Source organism: Rhinolophus sinicus, chromosome 5 (genome assembly GCF_057876585.1).
Source record: "Rhinolophus sinicus isolate RSI-liver-muscle chromosome 5, RSI-T2T, whole genome shotgun sequence".
Taxonomy (NCBI): domain Eukaryota; kingdom Metazoa; phylum Chordata; class Mammalia; order Chiroptera; family Rhinolophidae; genus Rhinolophus; species Rhinolophus sinicus.
In genome coordinates, this window is record NC_142505.1 from 68,307,176 (window position 1) to 68,326,181 (window position 19,006).

General features: G+C 39.5%; 1 protein-coding gene across 18 annotated transcripts in view; it reads right to left on the reverse strand.

Moving 5' to 3' along the window:
* Window positions 1–19,006, reverse strand: part of OBSCN (obscurin, cytoskeletal calmodulin and titin-interacting RhoGEF) — a 147,188-nt gene that overhangs the window by 81,918 nt on the left and 46,264 nt on the right. For all 18 annotated transcript variants that reach the window (XR_016021423.1, XM_088798862.1, XM_088798859.1 and 15 more), the window contains one exon: window positions 15,407–15,682. Coding sequence is in view for 17 of the 18 variants with exons in the window: in XM_088798862.1 (XP_088654988.1) it covers window positions 15,407–15,682 (276 nt within the window). In the remaining variant the exon portion in view is untranslated. The remainder of the gene's footprint in view (window positions 1–15,406; window positions 15,683–19,006) is intronic.

A 19,006-nucleotide genomic window follows, 5' to 3' on the forward strand; every position in this document is an offset into this window, starting at 1 on the left:
GCTGTACCTCCTGTAGTGGTTGATTGCATGGTCTTGATGACCCACAAACTGGAGCAACTTCTCCAATTTTTTGGTCATTACTGTTTGCTCCTCTGTGGTGTCACTGTTCAATCTTCGGTTCAATTTTCAATAGCATCATCTGTCTTTTGCATATTCATTTTTAGGGCTCTATTTACATGCTAGTGTCTTTCTCTTCCACATCTGAGTGACTTGTCTTTTCACTCTTTTATGGTGTCTTCTAGTGAATGAAAGTTTTTCCTTTTAATGGGGCTATTTATGTCATTCTTGTTCCATGGTGGTTAGTGCATCTACCTTCTGTCAGAAATCCCTTCTTTCCCTGAAGTCTTTAAGCAATCGATGTCATCATCTAAGTGTTTTATGTTGTTATCTCATAACCTGAGGTCTCTAACCCACCTGGAATTGGGTTTGTGTGCAGTGTAAGTTACCAACTGATTTTTCCATATGGTTAAATGGCAAAAAACTTTTATGAAGAAACCATTTTTTCCCAATCTTTGCACAGGTTCCTGGTTTGTTTGTTTTTTTAAACTGTGCTGGAGTCCACTCAGAGTTTCTGAGCTCTCTATTCTGTTCCTTTGATCCTTTGATCTAATAAGTGTCCCTTCACTGAGATGCAGCTGTCTACATTACCGTAGCTGTATAATAATTCTTGATATTGATAAAGCAAATGGTCACACTGAATCTGCCTGCCAATTTTCAACACCCCACCCCCTCCCAAAGAACATCTGTTTTGATTTGAATTGTTAATAAATAGCTTAGATTCTTCTGTGGATCTTTCCATTTGTTTAGACATTCTTAATCATCTCTCAAAAGTGTTCAATAATTTCTACCCACAGAGCCACTAAGGATGTTTTATTAGATTTGGAATTAGGAACATGATACTGCTGATGATATTGGAAACCTTTTAACATTTCATTTTCCAACTGTTGCTAGTATAGAAATATAGAAGTGTTTTCTGTACGTTGATATTTGTAAGTAGTGATCTTTCTGGACACTCTTGCTAAGTCTAATAATTTATCTTTGGAATTTTGGAACTGATACTCCTGTCGTCTGTGAATTCCACTTTGTTTTTCCAACTTTTATGCATTTTATTGCATTTTACCCCATTCTGTGCTATGTAATGTTGGAGAGAAGTGGTGACAAAGGGCCGCCTCCGCTTGTTCCTACCTCAATAGGTAAAACTTTCAAGATTTCACTTTAAGCATGATGTTAGCTTGTGTTTTCTGCACCATTGAGAAAAAAAAATCATATCATTTTTTTCTCTTTCAATCAGTTAATGCCATTCATTATATTGATTTTTCTATTATTTTGAATATTAAACCAACATTGCATTCCTACAAAATGACTTTTGTCTTAGTGTATCTTCATCTTGACACATTGCTCAGATGACTTTGCCAATATTTTGTTGAAGATATTGGTTTTGCTGTCCATAAGAGATTGGCCTGTAATTTTAATTCTATTTTCCTTGCCAGGTTTTTCTATTAAATGTTACGCTACCTACACAAATCAATTCAGAGAGTGTATCTCCCTGTTTTGTTCTCTAGAGGAATCTCTATGACCATGGAATGATTGCTTTCTAGAATATTTGGTATAATTTATCAGTAGAGCCACTGGGCTTAGATGTTTCTCTATGAAAAGATGTTTTTTATTACTGGTTTCATTTATTTAAAAGTTATAGGACAACTTGAGTTTTCTGTTTCTTCTTATGTCACTTTTTCATACAGTTTTCTAACATTTGGTTAATTTGTCAAAACCTTTCAAAATTATTGCCTTAAAATAATATGAACATATTAAAATAATATGTTCTTTAAAAATTTTTTTATAAAGATACATAGTTTTTTGGTATTTATAAACACCAACAAATCATTATATACTGATATACAACAAAATTGTTATGTGCTGGCACTTAGGAGTCAATGTGGTACTGTACCCAACCTTCTCTAATGTTAAGACACACTTAAGGAAAGAAAAATAAATTTAGTCCTCAGATGTCTCATGAACCAGCGAGAGAGGCATTGATACCCACTAATGACCAGGTGATTCTATGACATAAATATAGCTGTATCTGTCAGTGGCTGCTACAACAGGGACAAATATTTAATAAAATGTGCTATAACACTTTAATAAACATACTTTAACAAAATGACTTAAGCTCCTTATTCCCTTCCACATCTAAATTTATAAATCAATCTCCAAGGGGAATTCTGACACAATGGTCTTACTGAAGACAAAAAGAAAACAAGATTTGCTTCAAAAAGAGAATTCCAGACCTCACGTGTGCATATCTCTGATACATATCTACAAATCCTCTGATATTTATTTACTTGGCACAGATATTGCAAAAAACACTTGGATCTAGATTTTGTTACATTTGGTCCACGGATAACTTCTACATCCATATTCAAAGATGAGAAAGAGTCCCAGGACACCTAAACCACTGATAATACAAAGCTTAGTCAAAATACTTCCTAGTATGATTATGTGGCTGAAATCTGCCCTTATATTCGTTCAAAGAAATTCAAATGTCTTTCACTAGCAATAACCCCCAGGTGGTGCTTAAAGAGGGCCTCTGGGAGTTCCCAGGACATCCAAAAGAGCAAAGGCACAGCAGAAATAAATTAAATGGAGACTGAAAAAGCAATAGAAATGATCAATGACGCTTAGAGCTGGTTCTTTGGAAAGATATACAAAATAAAAATAAATAAACCTTTAAGCAGACACATCAAAAAGAGAGAAGTAACGTCATAGGAAAGGCAGCAGTGAGGTGGGCTTCTTGAGTTCTCCTCTGGAACTTACCACAAATTGAACCTCTATAACCCATCAAAAGACTCTGCTCATCACACAGAAGAGCTAAGAGGCTCGCATGAGGATCACTTAAAGGTGGGCCAACTGGGTGAGCAGGGGAAGAGGGAAGGGAGTGGTGTGGGGACATGGAGTCCCAGGACGCAGACCAGAGATTGCAGCAGTCAGTTGTGGGCTCCCTCCCTGTGCCCCACAGCTGCTCTCTCTTGGGAAGAGGTCAGCTGTCCAGAATTTGAGGCAGTAACCTCAGCTGAGATCTCCAGCTAGGCCCTAGGTCATACAAAAAGCAAACACCATACCTTGGTCCCTCCCTCACTGTCCCACAGCAATCCTACCCCCACCCTTCCAGAGTCTCAAGCTGGTCCCTGAACTGAGGAGGAGTGTCAGATTACAGAGGAGCTGTAGTGCTCAGGACCTGAAAAAGCCAGTTTGCTGCTGTGACCTAGGGAAGAGTCCAGCACGGAGACAGAAGACTCCTCCCTCCCCCACCCCCACCTTTTCTGGGCTACTTGCAGTAGGGCAATTACAGCTGTGGAGACCCCCACAGGGGTCAGCAGCGGGTGGCAGGGACAGCTCTGGGCTTTCAAGCAGCTCAGAAATCTCACACCCTCCACACCCCCCTACCAGACCAAAGAAGTGCCCTAAGCCTCAGGAGACCTGGGCATTGGGAATAAGCCCACCTCCCAGTGGCTGGCTATGGTGCTCTCAGCACACATATGTGCAGGCGAGAGCAGAAACTGCACTGACCTTGTAAAAACTACCAACCATACCTCATAGCTCCACTCATCTAGAACTGCATTGCCAGGGTCACTCTGGGCACCAGGTGTCTGGCTCTGCCTCCACAAAGAGAAGTCTTTGTACAGCAGAGGACAACCTGGAGACATCTTGGTGGGCTTAAGCCAAGACTGGTGCAGCTTTTTTTTTTCCCTTTCTTTTTTAAATTTTTTTATTATTATCATTTTTAGCATATATATATATATATATATATATATATTTTTTTTTTTTCCCCTTTGTCTCTCTCTTCTTTTCTTTTTTCTTTTCCTTGCCATACTTTTCCTCCCTCTTTCCATTTTTCTGTATTGATTTTTTTCCCCGTGTTGAGTGTTGGTTATTGGTTGCTTTTTGCATGTGAGTGTATTGGGTTTTTCCTTTGTTGTTATTGTTGCTGCACTTGTTGATTTGTTTTGTTCTGAAATCGCCCCACACCAGGTCCCAGCCCAAGAGGCACAAGATGCAACACATCCAGAGGCCAACTCCAGACCAAACTAGAGTATTACCGGATTTGACCTACAAGTAACACACACCCAGAGGGAATTCTCTACAGACACAAGAGCCCATAGAGGCCAAGCCTCATCTGAGGGATCAACCCTCACACAGCAGCTCATCCACTGTGGGCAGAGCCAATTCTCACAGCTAGTCAGCCTGGGAGTCAATCCCACCTACTGACAAACCAAAAGCAATTTAAAGCTCAACTTTAACAGGAGAATACACACAATACAAGGGTCACCTCTGGAGCACATTCACAGGAGGATAGGGAGGAGGTGCAATTCAAATATAAAGGACACATACTACATAAAGCCACCCATTAAAGATTGAGAACCCTAGGGGATCTACTTAATACATCAAAGCAAACACAGAGAGTCAGCCAAATGGGGAAACAAAGAAACATGTCCCAAATAAAAGAACAGAAAGAAACTCCAGAATTGGTACTAAATGAAATAGAGGTAAACAACCTGTCAGAGACAGAGTTCAGAACACTGATGATAAAAATGTTTAAGGAGCTTAGTGAGAACGTAAAGAAAGGTAAAGAAATCATAAAGGATTTTGATTTCTAACAACCAGTTAGAACTAAATACAATAACTGAAATAAAGAACACACTTGAAGGAATTACCAGTAGGTGAAATGAGGCAGAGGATCGAATCAGCGATTTAGAAGACAAGTTAGCAGAGATCACCCAAGTGGAACAACAAAAAGAACAAAGAATAAAAACCAACGAAAATGGTTTAAGAGACCTGTGGGATAACATCAAGCGCAACAACATGCACATCATAGGAATACCAGAAGGTGAAGAGAGGGAGCAAGGGATTGAGAACATATTTGAAGTAATAATGACCAAAAACTTCCCTAACCTGGTAAAGGAAACCAACATACAAGCCCAGGAAGTGCAGAGAGTTCCACCCAAGATGAACCCAACAGGCCCACACCAAGACACATTATAGTTAAAATGGCAAAAAAAGGTAAAGACAAAGAGAGAAACCTAAAAGCAGCAAGAGAAAGACAATGGGCTACATACAAGGGAACTCTTATCAGACTATCAAATGACTTTTCTACAGAAAGTTTGCAGGCCAAAGGGGAGTGGCAGGAGGTATTCAAAGTGATGAAAAACAAAGGCCTACAACCTAGATGGCTTTATACAGCAAGGCTATCATTTAAAATTGAAGGAGAGATAAAGAGCCTTCCTAGAAAAGAATAAGCTAAAGGAATTCATTACCACCAAGCCAGCAATGCAGGAAATATTAAAAGGGCTTCTGTAAGCAGAAGAAAGATGAAAACAATCTAACTAATGAAGACCAGAAATACAAATAACAAAATGGCAATAGCTATGTACCTATCATGAATCACTTTAAATGTAAATGGGTTAAATGCTCCAGTCAAAAGACACAGGGTGGCTGAGTGGATAAGAAAACAAGACCCTTGTATATGCTGTATACAAGAGACTCACCTCAGATCAAAAGACACACACAGGCTGAAAGTGAAGGGCTGGAATAAGATATTTCATGCAAATGAAAATGAGAAAAAAATCTGGAGTAGCAATACTTATATTTGACAAAACAGACTTTAAAATGAAGAATATATTAAAAGACAAAGATGGGCACTATATAATAATAAAGAATTATCACTTATTCTCCTCAAACTATTCCAAAAAATCCAGAAGGAAGAAAGGCTCCCAAACACTTTTTAAGAGGCCACTATCACCCTGATCCCAAAATCAGACAAAGACATTACAAAAACAAAACAACAACAAAAAACAAAAAAAAAAAACAACTACAGGCCAACATCCCTAATGTTGGGGATGGTGGGCTGCGCCCCCTGCAACTAGCAACAGCAACTAGACCTGGAGCTGAGCTGCGCCCTCCACAACTAAGACTGAAAGGACAACAACTTGAAGCTGAATGGCACCCCCCACAAACTAGGATTGAATGGACAACAACTTGACTTGGGAAAAAAAGAAGAAAGTTTGCAGACATTACCTTTAGTAATATTTTTACTGCTATATCCCCTTGGGCAGGGAAGTAAGAGAAAAAATAAACATGGAATTACATCAAACTAAAAAGTTTTTTCACAGTAAAAGAAACCATCAATAAAACAAAAAGACATCCTACTGAATGGGAGAAGATATTTGTCAATGATATATCTGATAAGGGGTTAATAACCAAAATTTATAAATAGCTCATTCAACTCAACTCCAGAAAGCAAACAACCTAATTAAAAAATGGGCAGAGAACATGAAGAGACATTTTTCTACAGAGGACATACAGATGGCAAACAGACGTATGAGAAAATGCTCAACCTCACTAAGCATAAGAGAAATGCAAATAAAAACCACAATGACATACCACCTCACCCGTCAAACTGGCTATAATCAATAAATCAACAAACAAGTGCTGGCTAGGATGTGGAGAAAAGGGATCCCTCATGCACTGCTGGTGGGATGGCAGATTGGTGCAGACACTATGGAAATCAGCATGAAGGTATCTCAAAAAACAGGAAATGAAATTACCTTATGGTCCAGCAATTCCACTCCAAGATATCTATCCAGAGAAAGCAAAACACTAATTCAAAAAAATTTCTTAACCCCGATGTTTGTTGCAGCACTATTCACAATAGCCAAGACATGGAAACAACCAAAAAGCCCATCAGTAGATGACTGGATCAAGAAACTCTGGTACATTCATACAATGGAGTATTACTTGGCCATAAAGAAGAATGAAATATTACCATTTGCAACGATGTGGATGAACCTAGAGAACATTATGTTAAGTGCAATAAGTCAAACAGAGAAAGACAAATACCATATGATCTCACTTATATGTGGAATCTAAAGAATAAATGAACAAACTAATCAGAAACAGTCTCAGTGATATAGAAGAAAAACTGAGGATTGCTAGATGGGTGGGTCAGGATGAAGGAGAAGGTGAGGGGATTAGAAAGCACAATTGGTAACCACAAGATTGCCACGGGGATACAAAAGACAGTTTGGAGAATATAATCCACAATTTTGTAAAGATTTTGTAGGGTATTTGATGGACACTTGTCTTCTTAGGGAGGCCACTTCATGGATGGTGTAGGTGCCTGACCACTGCAGTGTACACCTGAACCTGAAGCTGAATAATAATGAATGCCAACTATAATTTTATATATATATATAAATTTATATATATATATATAATCATAGGAAGTGGAGTACAGCATAAGGAATAGAGACAGTGGAAATGTAACAGCTGTATGCGACGTCAGAGGGGTAGTAGATTGGGGAGGGGGGTTATCACTTTGTGAGGGGTATAAATGTCTAACTATTGCATTGTTTTGTATACCTGAAACTAATAATTAACAGAGAGAGAGCCCAAATAAATAAAATCAGAAAAGAAAGATAAGTGACAAATGACACCACAGAGATACAAGGGATTATAAGACTATACTATGAATGATTATATGCCAACAAATTAAAAATCTAGATGATAAAGACAAATTCCTAGAAACATACAACCTTCCAAGATTTGATCAGGAAGAAACAGAAAATTTGAACACTGACTACTAGTAACAAAATTGAATCAATAATCAAAAAACTCCCAACAAACAAAACTCCAGAACCAGATGGCTTCACAGGTGAATTCTTTTAAACATTTAAATAATTAATACCTACCCATCCCAAACTATTCTCAAAATTGAAGCTGAGGGAAGATTCCCAAACTCATTTGATAAAGCCAGCATCACCGTGATACCAAAACCAGACAAAGACACTACAAAGACTATTATAGGCCAATATCCCTGATGAACATAGATGCAAAAATCCTCAACAAAGTATTAGCAAACCAAATTTGGCAATACATTAAAATGATCACATAATATGATCAAGTGGGATGCATTCCAAGGGTTCACTATCTGGAAACCAATTAATGTGATACAGAACATAAACAAAATGAAGGATAAAAATCATATGATTGTATCAATAGATGCAAAAAAAGAATTTGACAGGGGCGGCTAGATGGCTCACTTGGTTAGAGCGCGAGCTCTTCACAACAGGGTTGCCCTTTCGATTCCCACATGGGTCAATGAGCTCCGTCCTCCCAACTAGATTAAAGGACAACGACTGATGGGTCCTGGAAAAACACACTGTTCCCCAATATTCCCCAATAAAAATTTAAAAGACATTTGATAAAATTCAACATCCATTTATGATTTAAAAAAAAAAAAACTCCACTAAGTGGGTATAAAAGGAACATATCTCACCATCATAAAGGCAATATATGACAAACCAATAGCTAACATCATACTCAATGGGGAAAAACTGAAAGCTTTTTCTCTAAGATCAGAAAAACATACAAGATGCCACTCTTATCACTTTTATTGAACATAGTATTGGGAGTCCTGTCCACAGCAATCAGACCCAAAAAAAATGAAATAAAAGGTATCCAACTGGAAAAGAAAGAAGTAGAATTGTTACTATTTACAGATGACATGATACTACATATATAGAAAACCCTAAAGATTCCAGTAAAAACTAATTGGAACTAATAGATGAATTCAGTACAGTTGCAAAATACAAAATTAATATACAGAAATCTGTTGCTTTTGCATATACTAATAATGAACAATCAGAAAGAGAAATTAAAAAGAATAATACAATTTACAGTCACATAAAAAAAGAATAAAATACCTAGGAATAAATTCAACCAAGGAGGTAAAAGACCTGAACTCAGAAAATTACAAGACATTAAAGAAAGAAATTGAGTAAGACACAAATAAATAAAAGAATATACATGCTCATGGATTAAATGAATTAACATGATTAAAATGTTCATATGACCCAAAGCAATCTACAGATTCAATACAATCCCTATCAAAATACCAATGGTATTTAGCACAGAACTACAACAAATAATCCTAAAATTTATATGGAACCATAAAAGACTCTGAATATTCATAGCAATCTTGAAAAAGAGGAACAAAGTTTGAGGTATTACGGTACCTGATATCAAACTACACTACAACGCTTTAGTAAGCAAAATAGCATGGTACTGGCATAAAAACAGACACATAGGTCAATGGAACAGAATAGAGAGCCCAGAGATAAACTCATACATAAATGGTCAATAACTAAGACACAGTATGCAAGAATACACAATGGAGTAAAGACAGTCTCTCCAATAAATGGTATTAGGAAAACTATACACATACATGCGAAAACAATGAAACTAGACCACTTTCTTACACCATATAAAAGAACACACTCAAAATGGACTAAAGATTTAAATGTGAGACCTAAAACCATGAAACTCCTAGAATAAGAATATAGGCAATATACTCTCTGGCATTGATCTTAACAATATTTTTTTAGATTAGTCTCCTCAAGCAAGGGAAACAAAAGGAAAAATAAGCAAATGGGATTACAGTAACTAAAAAGTTTTTGCACAGCAAAGGAAACCATCAATAAAATGAAAAGGCAACCTACTGAATGGGAGAAGATATTCACAAGTGACATATCCAATAAGGGGTTAATATCCAAAACATATAAGGAATCCATACAACTCAACAGCAAAGAAACGAACAATCTGGTTAAAAAATAGACAGAGAACCTTTTCTCCAAAGAGGACATATGGATGGCCAATAGACATGTGAAAAGATGCTCGATATCACTAATCATCAGGGAAATGCAAATTAAAACCACAATGAGATATCACCTCACAAATGTCAGAATGGCCAACATCAATACATCAACAAACAACTGTTGGTGAGGATGTGGAGAAAAGGGAACCCTTGTGCACTGTTCATGGGATTGCAAATTGGTGCAGTCACTATAGAAAACAGTATGGAGGTTCCTCAAAAAATTAAATATACAACTATCATAATCCAGCAATTCAATTTCTGGGTACTTATCCAAATAAATTCAAAACACTAATTTAAAAAGCTCTATGCAGCCCTATGTTCATTTCAGCGTTATTTACAATAGCCAAGATATGGAAGCAAACTAAGTGTCCATTAACAGACAAATGGATAAAGAAGATGTGGTACATTTATACAATCAAATATTCCTCAGCCATAAAACAAAGGTGAACTCTTGCCATTTGCAACAATAAGGATGGACCTAGGGTATATTATGCTAAGAGAAATTAGTCAGACAGAGAAAGACAAATATCATGATTTCATTTATATGTGGAAACTAAAGAACAAAATAAATGAACAAACAAATCAGAAATAAACTCATAGATACAGAGAACAGAGTGGTGGTTGCCATGTGAGAGGGGGGTTGGAGGGATGGGTGAGAAAGAGGAAGGGATTAAGATGTGCAAATTGTCAGTTATAAAAACAGTCAAGGGGAGACGTCATCAAAATGGCGGCGTGAGGTGAGCCTCTGGAAATCTCCCCTGGAATTTACAACAAATTGAACAACTATAACTCCACAAAGGACTCCCTGCGCAGCAGAGAGGCAAGACGAAGAGTCTCACTACTGAATTCACCTAAAGGTGGGAGAATTGCGCGAGCAGGGGAGGAGGGAAGGGAGAAGTGTGGAGATGACCCGCGCGCGGGCGCAGGACGCAGACCTAGCTCAGGGCTCCAAGCTCGCTGCTTCCCGGAACTACCGCAGCTGCAGGAGAGGGAAGAACTCGGACTGCTAGGGCTCCGCTTATGGCCCACAGGGCTGAGGGGGCAGCCTATAACAGGGCTGAACCCAACGCTCACAGCAGAGACTTCGGAGCAAAGACTGAGGGAAGAAGGCTGAAAACGGTGGTTTAAGCCCTCACTGCCGAGCAGAGAACAGAAGCCTTAGGCACTTAGACTAGTTGCCCCCTCCCTACCCTCCCAGAGCTTGACCGGCCCCACCTGCCCAGTGCTAGAAGCAGAACAGTAGCTGTATCAGATCAAAAGAACAGAATATTTGCAGTTTTGAGAACTGTGGTCTGCAGACATGGAACTAGCCCAACTAGTTCGGGCAAAGGGGAGGGAGCTGTGGAAGCAGGACTGGCTGTGGTGGTGGTCGCCGCCATTGCTCTTGACCACCTCTCACAACTCACCCTGCCCCTGACCCCACCTATCTGGGCGGATACCTGCAGGAGTAAACAGAGCTGCTGAAGCACATGGGCTCTGAATGTAGAGCAGAAGAGCTTTGGAACATCAAAAGCTCTCCACATCCCCCCACAGAGGTGGCACCGTATGACCCAGGCGAACTGTTAACAGAGGAGAAGCCCGTCTCCCAGGGAATCCCACCATTGTGTGAGAAGCTGGAATAGTGCAGAGAAAACATAACACTACAGTGCGAGAGAGAGAGAAAAAAGGGTTGCAGTCGGAAGAAAATAAAACATTCTACCAACAAGTAGTGGAAAACAAAAGAGAGACCTCTTCCTATCAACCTGTGCAGAACCCACTCCTGTAGATGTCTAGGAGGAGAAATAATAAATCATTAAGTGCCATGAATAACCAAGGCAACAAGACAGCTCAGAAAGAAAGTGAAAAGTCTCCAGAAAATAAACTTAAAGATATGGAAATATGTGACTTAAATGACAGAGAATTCAAAATTGAATCAGTCATCCAAAACCTTCCCAAAAGCAAAAGTCCGGGACCAGATGGCTTCACTAGTGAATTCTACCAAACCTTCAAAGAGGATCTAATACAAATCCTGCTCAAACTCTTCCAAAAAATTGAAGAAGAGACAGTACTCCCTAACTCATTTTATGAGGCCAACATTACCCTGATACCAAAACCTGGTAAGGACAGCACAAAAAAAGAAAACTACAGACCAATATCTCTGATGAATACCGATGCAAAAATCCTAAATAAAATTCTAGCAAATCGAATACAACAATGCATTAAAAAGATTATTCATCACGACCAAGTGGGGTTCATCCCCGGGGCACAAGGATGGTTCAACATCTGCAAATCCATCAATGTGATACATCACATAAACAAAATAAAGGACAAAAATCATATGATTATATCAGTTGATGCAGAAAAAGCATTTGACAAGATACAACATCCATTTATGATTAAAACACTTAATAAAATAGGTATAGAAGGAAAATACCTTAACATAATAAAGGCCATATATAACAAACCCTCAGCTAATCTCATAATTAATGGTGAAAAACTGCAGCCCTTTGCTCTACATTCAGGAACACGACAGGGCTGTCCCCTATCACCTCTGCTTTTCAACATAGTGTTGGAAGTCCTTGCCAGAGCAATCAGGCAAGAGAAAGAAATAAAAGGCATCCAAATTGGGAATGAAGAAGTTAAATTATCACTCTTTGCACATGACATGATGCTGTATATAGAAAACCGTAAAGGTCCACCAAAAAGCTATTAGAAACAATCAACGAATACAGTAATGTGGCCAGCTACAAAATCAACGTACAAAAGTCCATTGCATTCCTATATACTAGCAATGAAATCTCAGAAACAGAAATAAAAATAAATTCCTTCTGCAATTGCAGCAAAAAGAATAAAATACCTAGGAATAAACTTAACCAAGGATGTGAAGGACCTATATGCTGAAAACTATAAGACATTTTTAAAAGAAATTGAAGAAGACACAAAGAAATGGAAAAACATTCCGTGCTCATGGATTGGAAGAATCAACATAGTTAAAATGGCCATATTACCTGAAGCAATATACCGATTTAATGCAATCCCCATCAAAATCCCAATGGCATTTTTAAAAGAAATAGAACAAAAAATCATCAGATTTGTTTGGAACCACAAAAGACCCCGAATAGCCAAAGCAATCTTAAGAGAAAAGAACAATACTGGAGGTGTCACACTCCCTGACTTTAGCTTGTACTACAGTGCTACAATAATCAAAACAGCATGGTATTGGCAGAAAAACAGACCAATGTAGAAATGGCAGAAAATGTAGACCAATGGAATAGAATTGAGTACCCAGAAATAAACCCCCATAAATATGGACAGATAATTTTTGACAAAAGAAGCAAAAAACATGCAATGGAGAAAAGACAGCCTCTTCAATAAATGGTGCTGGGAGAATTGGAAAGCCATGTGCAAAAGAATGAAACTGGACTGCTATCTGTCACCATGTACCAAAATTAATTCAAAATGGATCAAAGACTTAAGCATAAGACCTGAAACAATAAACTGCATAGAAAAAAACATAGGTACTAAACTTACAGACCTTGGGTTCAAAGAACATTTTATGAATTTGACTCCAAAGGCAAGGGAAGTAAAAGCTAAAATAAATGAATGGGACTATATCAAACTTAAAAGCTTCTGCACAGCAAAAGAAACCATCGACAAAATAAAGAGGCAACCAAGTGAATGGGAGATTTTTGCAAACAGTGCCTCCAACAGGGGGCTAATATCCAAAATATACAAGGAACTCATGCAACTCAACAACAAAAAAACAAACAACCCAATTGAAAAATGGGCAGAGGACCTGAAGAGGCATTTCTCCAAAGAGGACATACAAAGGGCAAATAGACATGAAAAAATGCTTAACATCACTAATCATCAGAGAAATGCAAATCAAAACCACAATGAGATATCACCTCACCCCAATTAGAACGGCTATCCTCAACAAGACAAATAGTAACAAGTATTGGAGAGGCTGTGGAGAAAAAGGAACCCTCATACACTGTTGGTGGGAATGCAGACTGGTGCAGCCGTTATGGAAGGCAGTGTGGAGGTTCCTCAAAAAATTACAAATAGAATTACCTTACGACCCAGCAATCCCACTCCTAGGTATCTACCCAAAAAATCTGAAAACATTTATCCATAAAGACACGTGTGCTCTAATGTTCATTGCAGCTTTATTTACAGTGGCCAAGACATGGAAACAACCAAAATGTCCTTCGATAGATGAATGGATAAAGAAGTTGTGGTATATATACACAATGGAATACTATTCAGCGGTAAGGAAAGATGAAATAGGAGAATTTGTGACAACATGGATGGATCTTGAGAATATAATGCTAAGCGAAATAAGTCAGACAGAAAAAGCAGAGAAACATATGATTTCATATGTGGCATATAAAAACAACAAAAGAACAAGACAAACAAATGAGAAACAAAAACTCATGGACACAGACAAGAGTTTAGTGGTTACCAGAGGGTAAGGGGGACAGGTGGCTGGTAGATGAGGGAAAGAGGGATCAACTATATGGTGATGGAAGGAGAACTGACTCTGGGTGGTGAACACACAATGGGATTTATAGATGATGTAATACAGAATTGTACACCTGAAATCTATGTAACTTTACTAACAATTGTCACTGCAATAAACTTTAATTAAAAAAAAAACAGTCATGAGAATGTAAAGTATGGCATAGGGATTATAGGCCATAATATTATAATAACTACGTATAATGTCAGATGGGTACTAGACTTACTGGGGGAAATCACTTCATAAATTATATAAATGTCTAATCACTATGTCTTACACCTGAAACTAATACACTTTATATCAACTATAATTACACTTGATCTTAGCCAAAAGGCCAAGAAGCGATTCAACTATAATTGAAAAATAAATTTTTAAAAAAGCAGTTCCATAACCCACATTTGAGACGTCTAGTCTACTTGAGAACTGAAGCACCCAACACAGCCACAGTCCCGGACACCAGGACCACAGCACGGGTTCGGAGAAGGCACTCGGCGTGCACAGTTGTGCCCCACTATACGGAAACATGACTGAGGTGTACAGGAACACCCTCTCACCCTTCCACACACCCCTCCCATGCAGTCTCACTTGGCCCAGCAACGGGCATGAAGTCTAATGAGAAAGCACCAGGGTCTATAGAAATATAATACAATTGATTCATCATCACCAAACAAGACTAAATTAGGACCCCCAAGAACTGATCTGTGATATCCTAACATTTAATAACCTAAAGCACGGTCTTGAGATAATTCCAAGTATAATTGGAATTACATAATTGGCCAAAGGTTCCCTTTATCCTGGTTGAATGATTTAAACATCTCTCACTAGCAGGAACCCTCCTTTGTGCTGGGTGAGGACATACTGTGATCTACCAGCACTACCCAGGGGAGAGACATCTGGTCTCCCTCAGCACTATGCATCAAGTAGATCCAGGGTGCTAGATACCAAGGACTATCAGTGGGTTCTGAGCAGGTGCTGGGAAAATGAGACTAAGCTTCATTACATGGAAACAGAACTCATGGTACACAAGAACAGCCTCTCTCCCTGCTGCAGACAAACCTCCCTCCATGCTCCCAAACTTTGCTGTGAAAATGAGTGGTAGGTGAATGGGAGATGTCAAGGGATGAATTCTAATAAAAAGAGCAGCAGGGTCTGTCCTCCCTTCCATAAACGCTAATAAGACACACCAAAGAACTGACCTGCGACGTCCAGGCAGAAGGAGACCCTCTGGCCCCCGGCCTCGCAGCTGTACTCCCCGCTGTCCGCCTTCCCCGCCTGCTGCAGCACCAGACGCCGGGCGCAGCCCTTGGCCTCCATGCGCACTTTCGAGCTCCCACTCAGCTTCTTGCCATCCTTGTACCACGTCACCTCCGTCTGGGCCTGGGCCACCTCACAGCTCAGCATGGCGCTGGCCCCCGCCTCGGCCTGCACCTCACTGCGTGCCTGCTGCTCCTTGGCAAACACCACCGTGGGCTCTGGGGACAGGCAGGGACGCACAGGGTCAGAGACACAAAGCTGGTATCAGACTGTGTAATAGGCACCAAAGCTTTAGAGTTCAGTACATTTTCTCCTTGGAGCCACGTGCCTCGTGGGGCATTAGTGCCGCTGTGGTGTTAGAGTTGTGTTTACAAACGTATGTCTCCTGTCATGGAACCACAAATGTGTGTTTGCAGGTTATTCTGACCAAGAACATCCTATAAGTGGAGGAAGGTGGCCGAGGTTATTCTGGCACCTGTCACTGCCACTTCATTGTCTTTCCCATGTGATAGTCAGCTCTGGTGGGCAGGTGGGGTTGGTCACTCTTATATCCCCAGAGCTTGGCACATGGCATGTCCTCCACAAATGAATCTACATTTTTCTAGGTACAATTCACATGTAAATTGCGCTAATCTACTTGTACAGCTTAATGAAATATAGGCACCTATCCCCATGTCCCCAGACATAGCGACAAACAGAACATTTCTAGCTCCCCATTCACTGATGACACCCTTCCAAAGGTAACCATCATCCTGACTTCTGTCACCAACAATTACTTTGGCCTGTTCTTTTGTCTCACATGAATGAATCATATTATGTATTCTTCCACTCAGGATAATGTCTGTCAGATCGACCATGTTGTTATACGGAGCAGGGATCTGTTGTTCTGTACAGATGTACAGGATTCTGTTGAATGACACCACCATTTATTTTTCCTTTTCCTCATGTGGTTCATTTGGGTTGTTTCCAATTTGGGGATATGATAAATAAAGCTGCTATGAATAGTCTTGTGTATATCTTTGGGGTCATGTGGGTAGGGACATAGGTAGGTCTGCATTGGGCTTTAATAGATATTTCCAAATAGTTTTCCAAAATGGTTGTACCAATTCACACTCCCACCAGCAGTGTGCAAGTTCTGGTTCTCCACATTCTTACCAACACCTGCTATCATCAATTTTGTAAAGTTGTATATGTTCCATTAAACTCAAATGACTACATAGGTTCCATGATGTAGATTCATTCATTCATTCATTCAATCAATCATTGACTCAACTAAAGTCAATGGAAGGCCCACAGTGTGCAGGCATTATGGTGGTGGCTGGGGCGCTACGGTGAGCAGTACAGTCTCTGTTCTCACAGAGCTTGCCTTATCACGGAGAGAGAGAGACAGACAAGTGAACATAAATCATGGCAATAATGACATAATGCTATGCTGAGTGTTGTGATGAAATAAAACAGATGACATGCTATAGAGAAGGGCCTGATTGGTGACTTATATTTGAAGGTCAGAATAGACTTTACTAAGGAGTGACACTGAGGTGGCCTGCTAAATGATAAAAGGGAGGCAGCACTGATTAAAACCCAGAAGAGACATTCTAACGGAGGTGAGAGTTAGGGTCAGGGCTCTCCTGCAGGGATAGCTATGAAGTGAGCAAGGAAGGTACAAGGGAACTGCTCAGAGATGGGGCCACATGCAGCACCTGCTTTTCCCTCATGGCACTTCTGCTTTTGGGTATGGAGTGGCAATGAAAATCCAGCTATAGGGCTGCAACTAAGACACAGGGAAACCAGTCATGCTGTGGACATCCAGGATGGACAGAGTGATGAAATTAGAGATTGAGCAGCCAAGTCTCCAGGGAAAAGGGACCATGTAGAATTGAGCCCCACACTCAGCCATATTCCCCTCAAGACATTTGATGAGTGTCAAAGCTGCATGGGGCAGGAGACTAAGAAGCCAAGCAGGAAACTTCTAAAAAGTAGAGTGGACTTTTAGCATCATGCATTATCAGGGAGACAAATATCAGAGTTGAGTGTCTGGGGGCGAGGGACCCCTATCCACACCCTGAGTCTTTGCAGGAACCCTTGAGGACAATGCCCAGGATTGGGGGCAAACCAGACATAGATGACCCTGATCAAAACTGAAATGTAGCCTTGAGTAAGCACGGTACTAAAGAGACTTAGTCGTCCTTTGTAGGGAGCTGGAGCATTAAGGGTTAAGAAAATGTAACTTCAAGCAGAGTTTGGGAGGATCGTTAAGGGGAACTCCGATAAGCATAAAGAACAAACAGACACCTGCTGCCCTGGGAATGGGAAAATATCAAAAGGTCTAAAGACAGTCAGGGCCAAACTTTGGAAAAACATAACTAATCTGTACTTGCTGCCTCAGCTGCTTTATGTAACCTTCTTGTTTCTGTGTGTATAAAAGAAAGCTGAAAAATAAAGTAGGCGCTGCAGTCTAATTAGAACTGCTCGCCCTCCCGATCCCATCTTTGTCTCTTGTCTATTTTTTTCTCAATCCTCACTCCCCACTTCAGGAACCGTTCGTATCGTCGGCAGGCTCCGACAGTCCTTTCCCTGCCTAGCAAAGGAAAGAGTGATCCTCTTTCTGGAATAAGATTAACAGCATCCATATTAACACATTTTCTCACACAATGTGTAACAGTCATTCAAAATTTAGCTGATATGCCAAGGAGAGGAGCAAATAGAAAATAAATAAAAAAGGCAATATCAGATGATCAGTTATAACGATTATCAGACTATGATATGGCCATGATTAATATTTTTAAAATATGAAAGAAAGGAAATAGATCAAATATGAAAATTTTACTATGGAGTCTAGAATCTATAAGAAATTAATCAAATGGAAATTTCAGAATTTGAAAATACAATAGTTGAAAGTAAACATACTTTACTGGGTATTTGACAACAGATTAGATATAGCAGAACAGAAAGTTAGTGAATTAGAAGATGGGTTCAAAGAAACTACCTGTGATAAAGCAGAGAAAAAGAATTAAGAGGGAAAGAAAAAGAGAGATGCATGTAAGATATGTGAAAGCCATATTCTACAGCTGATGAAAGACATAAACCCAGAGACTCAAGATACTCTGCCACCCCAACTAGTACAAGTACAAAGAAAACCACACCTGCTCAAGGTCAAAACCAAAGCAACAGGAAAAATAACAACAAACATGACTCTTGAAAGAACAGAATAGATCTCAAAGATGATGTTTCAAAAGAAAATACGGAAAGAAGACAATAGAATGGAGTCTTTAAAACTTGTGTGTGTGTGTGTGTGTGTGTGTGTGTGTGTGTGTGTGTACACACATATACATGAGAGAGAGGAGAGAGAGTTGCTAAACTGGAATTTGATACCCAGAGAAAACAGCCCTCAGAATTTAAGGCAAAACAAGTATGTTTTCATACAAGCAAAAATATTAAAACACCAGAAGACCTGCTAAAATAAATGCTGATGGCACAGTTCTTCAGGCAGAAAACAAATAAATAATCCCAGAATACTGGGACCAAATCTTGGCTCTGCAGTT